General features: G+C 39.9%; 3 protein-coding genes across 3 annotated transcripts; 2 read left to right on the top strand and 1 right to left on the bottom strand.

Annotated features, from left to right (window-relative positions):
- Positions 1 to 874: 874 nt before the first annotated feature.
- LOC139213446 (mannose-P-dolichol utilization defect 1 protein-like) lies at positions 875 to 4,923 on the bottom strand. Its single transcript, XM_070844140.1, has 7 exons — positions 4,804 to 4,923; positions 4,481 to 4,546; positions 3,321 to 3,453; positions 2,584 to 2,669; positions 1,512 to 1,627; positions 1,298 to 1,408; positions 875 to 1,197 (listed from the first exon to the last, which is right to left on the bottom strand). Exons 1-7 carry the CDS (start codon positions 4,892 to 4,894, stop codon positions 1,072 to 1,074), a joined length of 729 nt encoding a protein of 242 aa, XP_070700241.1. The 5' UTR covers positions 4,895 to 4,923; the 3' UTR covers positions 875 to 1,071.
- A 1,177-nt stretch (positions 4,924 to 6,100) lies between these two features.
- Positions 6,101 to 7,882, top strand: LOC139213222 (transmembrane 4 L6 family member 1-like). Its single transcript, XM_070843871.1, has 5 exons — positions 6,101 to 6,286; positions 6,703 to 6,768; positions 7,157 to 7,290; positions 7,362 to 7,551; positions 7,704 to 7,882. Exons 1-5 carry the CDS (start codon positions 6,110 to 6,112, stop codon positions 7,737 to 7,739), a joined length of 603 nt encoding a protein of 200 aa, XP_070699972.1. The 5' UTR covers positions 6,101 to 6,109; the 3' UTR covers positions 7,740 to 7,882.
- A 1,281-nt stretch (positions 7,883 to 9,163) lies between these two features.
- On the top strand, positions 9,164 to 12,020 carry tm4sf21a (transmembrane 4 L six family member 21a). The gene is made up of 5 exons (XM_070843222.1): positions 9,164 to 9,533; positions 9,965 to 10,030; positions 10,997 to 11,130; positions 11,215 to 11,401; positions 11,544 to 12,020. Exons 1-5 carry the CDS (start codon positions 9,357 to 9,359, stop codon positions 11,550 to 11,552), a joined length of 573 nt encoding a protein of 190 aa, XP_070699323.1. The 5' UTR covers positions 9,164 to 9,356; the 3' UTR covers positions 11,553 to 12,020.
- Positions 12,021 to 12,547: the final 527 nt, after the last annotated feature.

The following is a 12,547-nucleotide window of genomic DNA, read 5'->3' as shown; positions in this document are numbered from 1 at the left end:
CTCCTGCAAATGTGTGGAATGTTACTGAGCTACACTGACAAGGTTTTCATGGTGGCTGACTTTACTTGAAGCTCAGAAGTCAGTCCAGAGGCGTTCATGAAAGGGCTCTTACAACAAAACTGTTGCTTAGGAAGAAATCTGAAAACATAAACAGGTTCCAGTATATTCCAGATCCTAAATATAGGTAAAAATGGTTATTTTTAAATGAATCTTTGACATGATTTACTACCATAGCTTTCCCTTAATAGCCCTTATTGTGACTTCAAGGTTGATTGTGTTCAAGCTCTCAGACCGGCAGGGGAAAAAAAGCCAGAGAAAATATTGACTCTCATCCATAAATACCTCATCTAGCGCTCGGTCTAAACACTCCAGCTGCTCCAATGAGCTGCTCAGTAGCCGACGGTACCAAGCTGTACCAGCCCTGAAAGCTCCCAGGTGCAAATATTTGTATGTAAATGTAAGAAACAGATTCTGTCGCAGGTTATTGTACATAATGATACGTTTTTTTCAACAAAGTGTAGCCACAAATGTTTTAAAACGAGTTCTAAGAGCCAGGGAGACCTACAACCTAGTGTCATGGGTTCCACATGAACATTTTCCCAGTCAGCAGTAAGAACAGCAAATACCTGAATGTATTTAAGCTTGTGTATTTTTTCTAGAATTTTTTGAAGACTAGTTTGCCTTACTACCCCTAGATGTAGATGGTCAGTCAGCCTGAAAGCAGACAAACAATAAAAGAGCCACCAGAAGACTTTAAATACTATACACATACAGAAACTGTGTTGACCTTGAGTGTAAGATTATTTTTAATCGCATCACTAGAGGGCGACAAAAGACTTTTTTTTACTCGCTCAGCAATACAATGGCACTAACTTCAAATGTACAAAAGTATTAAATAGCACGACAATGACAGTTTCCACATGACTTGTTGTAAAGTAGAACTGAGTGAAACACAGGCATATTTGTACAAAAGACCCCGTAAACATCAAGTGCTCCTCCTGCACTGCGTTTGCATTGTTGATCAGCCTAACACATACGACACGAGTGTTCATTTGTCACCGTCCTCCACCTCTACTCACTCTTCTTTTTAGTGGCGGCGGCGGTGCTGCTCCTGTAGCAGAGGACCTGGGCCAAGAGGACACAGCTGAGACAGGCGGACAGCATGTGTGACAGAGTAGCAACTGAGCTTCCTGTCTCCTGCAAGATAAAGTTCAAGGCAATCTCAGTTAGTTAAGACATCAGTGATCAGTTGCTCCGCATTTATGTTTATTATTGTGTGTAATTCCTGACTACATACCTGTAGAGACACAAAGATAACACCCAGGGAGCCTCCCCACGATAGTAACACGGACAGAGTGGACAGCTGGCCTGTGTGGCCATTACAGTAGTTCCTTCCAGCTTGAAAACCCTGGAAAACAAATCCACTGTGAATAATCACTTCACGGGTCAAGTACAGATCTTATTATTCAGACATTGAGCTGTACAGATAAGGTATTCCACTGAGCTGCTACCTTGCTTGCAATTAAAGCTGCCAAACTGGAGGCCTGCATCACTGAGGCGACTGCTGCAGCAGCGTAGGAGCCCAGAAGGAACATTACACCACCGTAAGCCAAGAGGAACACCACTCCTGCCACAGAAACATGAAACAGGATGATATTAGCTGGTAGAAACTTCATGCACACGGAAAAAATGCCATTGAGAAACAATATTATGGCCAAGAATTTTCACACTGGTGGTCACTAACAGTCAATCTGACAAAACTTAAAATTTACTATTTAGATAAGCATCCCAACTTCTACCGATGTTTAGAAGTGAAAAATTCAGGAGTCAAAGTGGTGACAAAAATGAAACAGGAAACACTGTGGTGAGCTGGTAAAAGCATCATTCAAATTCAGCATCAGACAGAGAGACAATACAAGCTTGTTAGTAGCCTGTTTCCAGACCTCTGAATTGTCCTCATCAGTGATTTTTCATCATTTACCCACATTTAATATGTTCCATACAGGATACGCTGGACCAGTCCAAATGAAGCTGAATGTTGAAAATACACACCGGTTGTTCATTGTGCTCAGGCCTGTTATGACTGCTGTACGTAAAGTTAAAGGCTTCTGTAATTTTTCATCCAGATTATTATATCCTTAAAATATCTCATCAGAACAAGTGGTCTGATGAAAACAGCTGTTGTCAATTATGTAAATGGGTTAACGATGTCCACCGTCAACATGTAACACATCAGGGAAGTTTTTTGACCATGTTTGGTCATAATTTACGTGTATAGCCCTTTATAGGGCACATTTGAAATAAAAGAAAATATCAACTAGACTGATTCACTTTTACTAAAATCTACAACTTACTGAACCTTGAATCAACTATATATCTGTGACTTGTTTTTAAGGATTTACATCCTGAGGGGAAAAGACTGTGCTTTGGGCTAACGCATCGTTGGTTTTGATCTTCTCATGGGGGTTTGTTAAGAATAAGCAAACTATAGAAAAATACTGGACTCATCCTGAAAGTTCCTACATTATTTGGAGTGTGACTTTGGAAGATGTGCAGGTACGATGTAGGTAAAGACGTGCTAACCTGTGAGGGTATCCCCACGATAATGCAGGATGAGGAAGACGATCGCTGCTGTCTGGACCAACGTGAAGAGCCTCTCAGCCCAGGCACTGCAGAGCAGATCAAGTAGAACATTATGTAAGACGCACATCTATGAGAACAGATACACACTGTCAGCTGCAAAACTGAACAATACTCTGTACTCAGTCAATCCTCTGCAGAATGAGTCCAATTAATGAACTCACAGTTTTTTAATTTGACAGACCATGCATTTGGGTGTGCAGGTTATTTATTACATTCAATAAATATATTGAACGGATGTCACTAGTGTACACCCAGTGTGCAAACAGCTCACACATTCATAAAACATGAGCAAACAGAGAAAACTGGCGCTTTGAGGTTGAACATTAACACAGGGATAGTTTCCAGGAACACAGATAGAGATGAACTCCTCAGATTTAAGAGGTCCGAGACAAAAGTCTGTCAGCTGCTGCGCTGAAGCTGCGGCTGATGAGATATTGGAGAAAAGGGGTATAATGTCTTCAAAATAACAAGTAGAAAACAGCTCATTCATGATCACTAAACATAAATGATGGAAAAATTACAAAAAACACTTTGTTTACTCCATCTGTCTGTCTCTACATCTCAGATCAACGTGTGCTGGGAGGTCTGCAACATGATTATAGAACAAAACCTGTGACACCGATGTCACTAGATCCGCCAGTGAATCAGCATAGACGCATGTATCATTACATACTTACAAAAGTGGGAAGTTGTTGGCCACAGCGTACACAACTGGACATGAGAAGGCATAAAGCTGCAGCAGGACGGAGGTCAGACTCAGGCCGTCTGCACTTCCTCTCCACACTATCTTTAACAGCTGCAGTAGCTGTGCTACAAGGAGACGACAGACAGGAGGGTGAGGATGGTACAGAGGAGGTGCAACATCACCGATGCTTAGGGTGAAGACAACCAACGTGCAGTTAGTGGATTAGCAATCAGTAGTCAGCAGTGGTGGAGGAAGATCCACAGAGGAAGAAAAGTCCTGCACTGCGAATTTTACTTGAAAATGTAGTTAGGTGATGAAAATAAAAATGTATTCAATGCAGAAAAATGTTCCGTGGCTGTTATATCATTAGATTATCATTATTCATGAGTTAACAGCAGGGTTTTACAGGTGGGTCTCATTTCTGATTATTTTGCATAGATCTGCAACTAATTTTCATTATGGATCCACCTGATGATTATTTTATTGATAAATCGATTGATTGTTTGGTTCGTAAAAATTCAGAAAATAGCAAGAGGTTGGACAATGTTTTGTCCGACCAACTGTCTAAGCAATTATCAAGGAAGAATTTAAAATGATTGAAATATTTAAAAGAAAATCAGTAAATCATCAAATTTGACTTACATGATTATCAAAATAGTTGCCAGTTAATTCTCAGTCAATTGATGAATGAACTAATCACATCAGCTGTACTTCTACATACTGTTAGGTAGTTTATTGCGTAACAAAATATCAAATTCTATGTTCTCTTCATATATTTTGAAGGTAAAAACCCTAATGTGTAAAGTGACTCGTAACTAAACCAGTCAGGTAAACGTAATGAATTAAAAAGTACATTATATCAATTTGAAAATGTAGTTGAGTACAGGTAGAAAGTGGTATCAAAAGCAAAGACTTCTTGAGTGATTAGTCACATTCCCTGAGCCTCTGCACAGCTTTGTGTGATCATCACTAGGCCTGATTGTTACTCACACTATCAACCCAGTTAATAGATCATTGTCCTGTACAGTGATCTAATCAGTACTCATTTATTTCATTACAATGTTAAAAGGAAAACTACAGTATCTATCATCTAACCATCTTTGTTGCTGCTGTCACGTGGTGAAATCAGGAAGGTCTGAGGAGAAGTCTTACCCAGGAAAGTGTCCAATAACGTCCAAAATCCGGCGATTTTGTTCAGCACATACTTGAGGCAGGGCACTGAGAGGAGGCGTGTTAACAGTTAGATCACAGCAGAGACAGGCCTGAAGTGTGACTGACTGTATGAACGAGTGACGGGAAGAAGAGCCCAGATGTAACACAGAAAATCAGTTTCAGTTTTTCAGAATAAAACGGCTCACAGCGTTGACACATACATTGGAATGGCGAATCCCCCCTCCCGTCCCTCCCTCCGTGTACAACATCTGGAAAGACTTTCTCACCCGCCTCACTCTGAGATGTCTCACCACGAGCCTTACCGTGCAAGTGAAAGTTGACCAAAATCTCCTCGTAGCATCTTTCTGGCATTAAATATGTAACCAGGAGCTGTTTGACGGGAGACGTGGCCATTGTGGGTCAGCTGCAGCTCCTCTGTGACAGGGGGAGGGGTCCAAAGGTTCCCCAATATATACAGCGAGCTCAGAGCCACACAGCTCACACACACACACACACGCACACACACAAACAGGTTTCAACATGTAAAAATACTCTGCTTTGAGTATAATTCATGTTTTTCCAAACATAAGCTCAGGTGTCCTATTAAAGATTGAAATCCCCCCCTCTCTATGAGTGGATTATAATAATCTACAATCTATGAATATGCAAGTATTTTTTATTTCATCAGTCAAACAACAATATGTCTCAACGTTTGTGCTCTGGAGGCTTCAAACTGCCCACAGCATCACTGCTGCCAAAGTCGCATATCGAATAAAACTTGTGATGTCACAAAATCCACATCTTGAATTTAGATATAAAGGTGAGCACAGAGAAACTTTAGCTGCTCAGCAGATGAATATGAAAACAGACGTCTCATCACTCTGCACAGTGAAGACCAGAAGAAGAAGTGACGTAACGATGAGCAAAACACATTTTTTAAAGGAGGGGATCTGTCACAGTCTTTATATGTGATTCTTAAACTGATAATAATTATATATAACTAATAGACAATGTCCTTCTTTTAATGGTGTCTTCCAGTGTGATGCATCGATCCACTGCCTGTTTGATAAAATGTACATTTAGACAACTTGGTTAGACTTTGACTTTAATGCAAAACCATAAGGCAGCTTCACCGCCCGCACATCTGGAGAGATTTTTTCAATTTCAACAGAAATAAAAAATAACTATTCTTCCTTTACCATGAAACAAGCTGCATGAAGTAAAGCTGACCAAAAACAAAACCCATAGAAATAGACACAGAGGTCTTGCTTAATGGAACAGTGAAACAAATTCACCAAAGATGTTATATTTTTATTATTATATATTTTATCCCTAGTTTTCCAATTGTGAAGACAACTTAAGTAGAAAGTTACAAATTTATCAAAGTGCTTAATTAACTTCCAATGTAGTGCATGAATTCAGAACAGATGTGTTAAAATATACATTTAGACACATAAAGGGCCCCCCCCCGCACCAGTTCACCATCATTAATAGTATTTAGCTGCCAGAGCAAACACGTGTCTCCTTTGGTCAGGTTCAAGTGGGACTTCTCTAAAAGCAGGAGGGATTTAAGCTCAGACTTAATGAACAAGAGGTTTGACAGCAGTTTGCTGTTTTCACTCTAACAACATGTGCACTGGAAAATGTTCCCGTTGCATTGCTGTTACTCTGTACCCATTAGTGCTCGCCTCCATCATCTGCAACATAATGCTGTTCTTTCCCGGCTGGGACGTCAAGTACGTCAAAGATGGACACATTACTGAAGAGGTGAAATACATGGGGGGTCTCGTTGGAGGGGGTTTAGTGGTAAGTTTTCTCTTCTCTAGCCTGTTTTTGGATGGTTTCTGAAATATAACAATACTGGCTTTATACTGCACATTGTTTTGTTTTTTTCATCTCGCCTGTTCTGCGTCCTAATTTAGTGCTCAGGTGGAAAAGATCTTAATCTAGCAACAATTTCATTACTCATTAGTGTCATCAGGTACCACATAATGTTATGTGTGATACCTTCATGAGGGACATTTTATCCTGACTGAAGCAAAGTGTCAAACTCTTTAAAGACAAGTGTGAAAAGGAGTTCCTGACTGAAGACTTAAGTCTGACTTCTGCAAAGCTGAAAGCCTCGTGCTGAACTGTTTCAACTACATTTATGATGTATTCTGAACATGTTTCACACTGATGCTGCACCTTAATTCCCCGTCACCTCTTGCGTACCTCCGCAGGTGTTGATGCCAGCACTTTACATCCACTTGACTGGAGAACAGGGATGCTGTGGGAATCGCTGTGGGGTGAGTGGACATTTCTGGTACCTTGATCTTAACTCAGTACCTTGAGTCTGATTAAAATTACTTCTAAGTTCAAGAACTGTCACATTCAGTTAGATTTAAGTGTTTAATGGAGGCCAGGCAAGCTGAGTATTGCATTAAAAATAAAATAAAATACAGAAGTATCCTGCATAGTGCTGCATCACCAAAGTTTAAGCTGAGATAGATAAGACAATGTACGACCACCATCAGAACCACAGCTTCTCCTTTTCTTTTGTGGTGATGAGAACATTTATTTAGAAGATAAAGACTAGTGCAGAAGGCCCATTCGATGTGTTTAAGACAAAACACTACTGAAATTATCTTTTGACATTGAAATTTCTGACCTTTGCTTATTATTTAACTTCTGCAGATGTTCTTATCAATTGCATTCGCTGCATTGGGTGTTGCTGGTGCTGTGTACAGCTTCATTGTGGCGGTGCTCGGTTTGGGTAATGGGCCCCTCTGCAATGATAGTGGGAGATGCACAACGCCTTTCAAAAACAGGTGATGCACGGAACTTTCTGATGACAACATTGTGGAGTTTTGGTTGTTCATGAGCCTTTTCTTCCACACAGTAATTTGACCTACCTGGCTGACTCGAAGTCGTGGGGAGAATGCACGGAGCCTGAGAGTGTGGTGCAGTTCAACACGGGGTTGTTTGGCGCTCTGATAGCGACCAGCTGTCTGCAGGCGTTGCTCTGTGCCACTCAGATGATCAACGGCCTCTTTGGCTGCCTGTGTGGAACCTGCAACAACAAAGAAAAGGTAAAGACAAAAAGGTCACGTTTTCCCATGTTGCTCAGATGTCTGAATCTTTATAATAAGAAGAATATTTTTTAATTAATTCAGCTGCCTCATATTTAAATGTATTTATGTGGTTTATTTGTTGTGGTTGTTGTTTGTTTTTTAACTTACAGAGACCATTGGATCATTTGCACTCACACCACGCCTGAAGAGTTGACTGCCGCTTCCTGCTGGAAGACTGAGCGCACTGTTGTTGGCTGAGTCTACATGAATCACTTTCAAATTGTTGCTGTCTCTGACAAAGGATTTGAAATCTTTTATATGCAGTTCATGATGCTTCACACAGTTATTAAGGATGTGTTGTGAAAAGTTATATAAATAAGTTGTGCTAATTTAAATAATTTGGTTTAAAATATAACCTGCTGCTCCACTTTTGCAGCTCTGTTTTAGTGTTTCATCACACGGAGCATTTTACAATAATATTAATCTTTTGGCTTATTATACTTTTTGAACAAAAAAATAAATGCATGGATGCCCCTTTCATCAAAGACATCTTTAATGTTGATAGTATAACTACAATAAATGTCACTTAATATGTCCAGCCTTTCAGGAGGTGAGAGCAAAGCACACACATTGTTGTGTTGTTCTAATAAGAAGCATGCAGGAAAAGTATGAGAACAGCTGCAGCAGCCATGTACACTGTGAGAAAAATAATGTGTTTTGAACATTAAAACATGTAAACTTAGCTAGTAGCACCTCCAAGCAAAAGCTTGAATTTAAAAATGAGCAGAATGTGGGACCTTAAAAGTAAAAGTGAATATTACAGTATGACACACATGCAATCAAGACAGGGAATAACCTTTAAGTCATTCTGGTTGTGTATCTGTTGTAAGTGATGGAGGCTTTATATTGTGTTAAATAATACATGAAAACAATACAATTCTTCATTTGAGGAAGAAAACTCAACAATTCATCACAAGACCTTTCACATTTGAGTGATAAGGAACACCGACTTGGCCAGGCGTTGCTTAGAGACAACGCATGTGTTGGGGAAACATGACCTGTTCTTTTTTTTAAAAATTCTTCAATTGATGTTACAATTGGAAATGACTCAGCTGATAAGAGAACCAAAAAAATGCAGCCTGTCTATTCAGTGTCTCACCAACCACAATGTGGTTATTTATCAATGTTTTGCAGTCCATGTCAATGACACATCGTTCTTGGTTTGGTAAGTGTGCTGCCGCAGGTCTAAAGTCCACCTGTGCTGTGATCACAATGTCAATACATCACCAGAACGCTGTATGCAATGGATAGAGTAAAGCTTCCTAAACAGTCCCCACCAAGAGAATCTAGCAGCACTTAATGTATAACAGCAACATAAAAAAACCTAGATTTAACAATAAGCATTTTAGACACCTGGTCACTAAACTAAATAGTATGTAATATGTAATTTGACCATCAACATTATGTTTGACTCAGACGACCTGAATGCATTCACATCTTTAACCAAAAAAACAAAAAAAATGTGCATCTACACATGATCTGACTCAACAAGCCAAGTGTTGTCTCCCAGAATTACCACTGAATGAGTCACGTATCCCTCTGTGGCCTATCCCAGCCTCTGTTCGTCCATGTTATCAGCTTGTCATTACACCTCCCACACCTTCACATCACTCACAGTATTTAGTTTCTGCTCCCAGTGCAAATAAGTTTCCTTCTTTCGGTCAGTTTCAAGTGGGACTGCTTTGTGAAAACAGGAAGGACTCGAGCTAAAACTCGCAGAACAAGAGGTTTTACAGCAGTTAGTTCGTTTTCACTTGGACAACATGTGTACTGGAAAATGTTCCCGTTGTATTGCTGTTACTTTGTACCCACTGGCAGTCATATCCATCATCTGCAACATAGTGCTGTTCTTTCCTGGAGGGGACGTCAAGTACGCCAAAGATGGACACATTACTGAGGAGGTGAAATACATGGGGGGACTCGTTGGAGGGGGTTTAATGGTAAGTTTTCTCCTCTCTAGCCTGTGAAGGGCGTGACTCTGCACTACACATTCCTCTCTGAAATATGTGCAGCCTCAGAAAAATGTTAGTTAGTTACATAAAAGTCAAAACTGAATTCTGGCTATATAGTGTCTGATAGATGTTAACTGTGTCTCATCCCGCCTGTTTCTCTTCCTAGTTTTCTGTTTTGAGAGCCAGCTTGCGTCGTATGATACTCTCATGAGACACATTAAACCCTCACTGAGGGACAGTTACAGACTTCTAATGAGGTTAATGCAGTTTGAGGAGGAATTCCTCCCATCTGACTCAAGACTGATTTCTACAATGTCTCCCAAAAGTCTCCCTTTAGTGTTTGAGTTAGCAAGAAAAAGTGAAAAGGCTGAATTGTTTTGCACTGAATATGAACTATCGACTCATCTGTCCCGTCACAGGTGTTGATGCCAGCACTTTACATCCACTTGACTGGAAAACAGGGATGCTGTGGGAATCGCTGTGGGGTGAGTCAGTCAGTCACTATAAATTAGACGGTTCAGGGGGCTGGTTTAAATTTCAATGTTTAACAGTATAAACGACACACTAAATTATATACATGCACACACACAACTCTCCAGCTGAAGTGAATTTGGAGTAACTTGTCAGGAAATAGTGAAACGCCACATAAATCAGTGGGAATAGAGAGCTACTTGTTTGTACACATATGCCACAAAGTGATCTCAATTCAATTAAGACTTTGAAAATATCTTTTGAATCATTCAACCTTTTACTGGAAAGTTACATTTAAGCTAAAGTCAAGTGTTTCTTGGAGTCCAGTTACACTGAATTTACGAACTTCTAAACAAAGAAAAATCTATATGCTGAATGGTGTTCAACCACTAGACAACACCTGGCTCTTCTTTGGATAGATAACACACCCACACACACATTGTAATAAATTATGAAACCATGATGAACAACAGTACATCTCTCTTTCTTGATCCCAAAAGAATATTTAAAAGGCTTATTGAAATGTGTTAAATCTGCTGCCAAACCAAATCATCCAGTTCATGTGTTTTCCTTCAGGGTGTTGATGAAATACGATAACACTATCTGATGTCGCGTGCTGGCACAGTATGATAACAGCAGTATAGTAAATACAATGTGCGGCTGCTTTTGAGGTAGAAAATGTTACCAAACTGAAACATGTTTCAGCATGTTGGGTCCGGCCTGTCGTTTATCATGTCAGGGTTGGAAAAAACACAGACCGACAGAGTAAATGTGAGGAATGTGAGAGGTGGAACAAATGTCAGTGGACAATTGAGAGCCTGTTCCTCTCTTAAGCCATAAATACCTCATTTATCAATATCACGAAAAAATGTTAGGGAGGAAGAGGAAGAGGCTAAGCAAGGGGAGGGATTAGTTAGAATAAACTGTGGCTTAAACTGCAGCAGAAATGTTTCTGACCTTTGATCATTTCTCTTCTGCAGATGTTCTTATCAATTGCATTTGCTGGAGTGGGTGTGGCTGGTGCCCTGTACAGTTTCATTGTGGCGGTGCTGGGGCTGCAGAACGGGCCCCTCTGTAAAGTCTTTGTGACTTGGTCAACGCCTTTTAAAAACAGGTGACACACAGGAGAACCTGTCTGATGATGTTTGTTAAAGACTGATCAACTCCTGATTGTTCATAAACTTCCTCTTTTGCACAGTGACCCGAGTTACCTGACCGACGACAGACAGTGGTATAGTTGCACAGAGCCTAAGAACATTGTGCAGTTCAACATTGGACTGTTTGCTACACTACTGGCCACAAGCTGTCTGCAGCTGATTCTCTGTGCCACTCAGATGATCAATGGGCTCTTTGGCTGCCTGTGTGGAACCTGCACTGACAAGGGGGTAAGATGAGGCTGAGTCTTAAAAAGAAGGGTTAGAAAAACAACTTGATTTGGACTCTTCTCTGATTTGTATTGAACTGTGTAATTTCAAAGAATCTTAACTTCATCGCTCCTTCCCTGGTTTCTGGTGTTTCTTTTTACAGCCACTGTGAGCTCCTGACTTGGTTCACCGGTGCCCCCTGCTGGAAGACAGAGTAGTGTTCATCTGCATCGTGTACTCCCTTTAGAAATTGTTGTTGCCTCTAGATTTTTATACTTTTTGTGTATTTCCTGATGCTTAACACTTCATTGTAATTAATATGCAGAAATGTTTGCAGTGTATTAAATGTTATGTTGTGAAAATGGCACAGTATTAGAAATAATTCACGCTAATCATATGGTTCACTTTAAATAAACTAGTTTGAAATATGTGCTGCTGATCCACTGTAACAGCTCTGTTGTGTTTCATCACATGTAGCGTTTAACAATAAAATGAAGCTTTTGGTTAATCGTACTTTCCAGTTAAACTAATTTCACTTCAGCGACACCTAGCAAAATACAACGACACAGTTATTCTTCAATGGCACCTTTAATGTAAGTTGTTTTACGACAATAAATATCAAGATTGATTTCTATACAAACATTTCAGTGTCGTCTCAAATCGTCTGCGCTCTAAAATACCTACGTTTCTCAGCTAACATTAAAGGAATATGACTCCTAGGCGCTGGAAAAACCCTGCACATGGAATGGAGTGTGCAAATGGCACATCAGACGAGGCAGTTAATATTTCTTTTTCTAATATTTCTATCTTTTTCTTAACTTGTACGTAACAATAAAGGTTACACAACAAAAAAGGAGCAAAATATAGTGGTTTGAAAGGCAAACGAGGGGTCCCAAGGGAGTCGAATAAAACACGAATACCGATATGGTCAGTACAGTGTTTGACTTTCTCTTCCAGAAACCTTGAAGACTTCAGTCAAAGCTGTTTGACATGTAAATCTGCTCAATGGAAGCCAACAAACATTTTAGCATATCTATTACCTTGAAATTTTCTTCACTTTACCAAAAACAAACCAAGATGTGATCTGAAAATGAGGCACGCACTTCGCTATGATGAAAACACAAATCATCACAACACATATTTGGCAACTTAAATGAATTAGTATGT

Source organism: Pempheris klunzingeri, chromosome 14 (assembly GCF_042242105.1).
Source record: "Pempheris klunzingeri isolate RE-2024b chromosome 14, fPemKlu1.hap1, whole genome shotgun sequence".
Lineage (NCBI taxonomy): Eukaryota > Metazoa > Chordata > Actinopteri > Acropomatiformes > Pempheridae > Pempheris > Pempheris klunzingeri.
The sequence above is the reverse complement of the archived record's forward strand: the minus strand, read 5'-3'. Positions and strand labels throughout refer to the sequence as shown.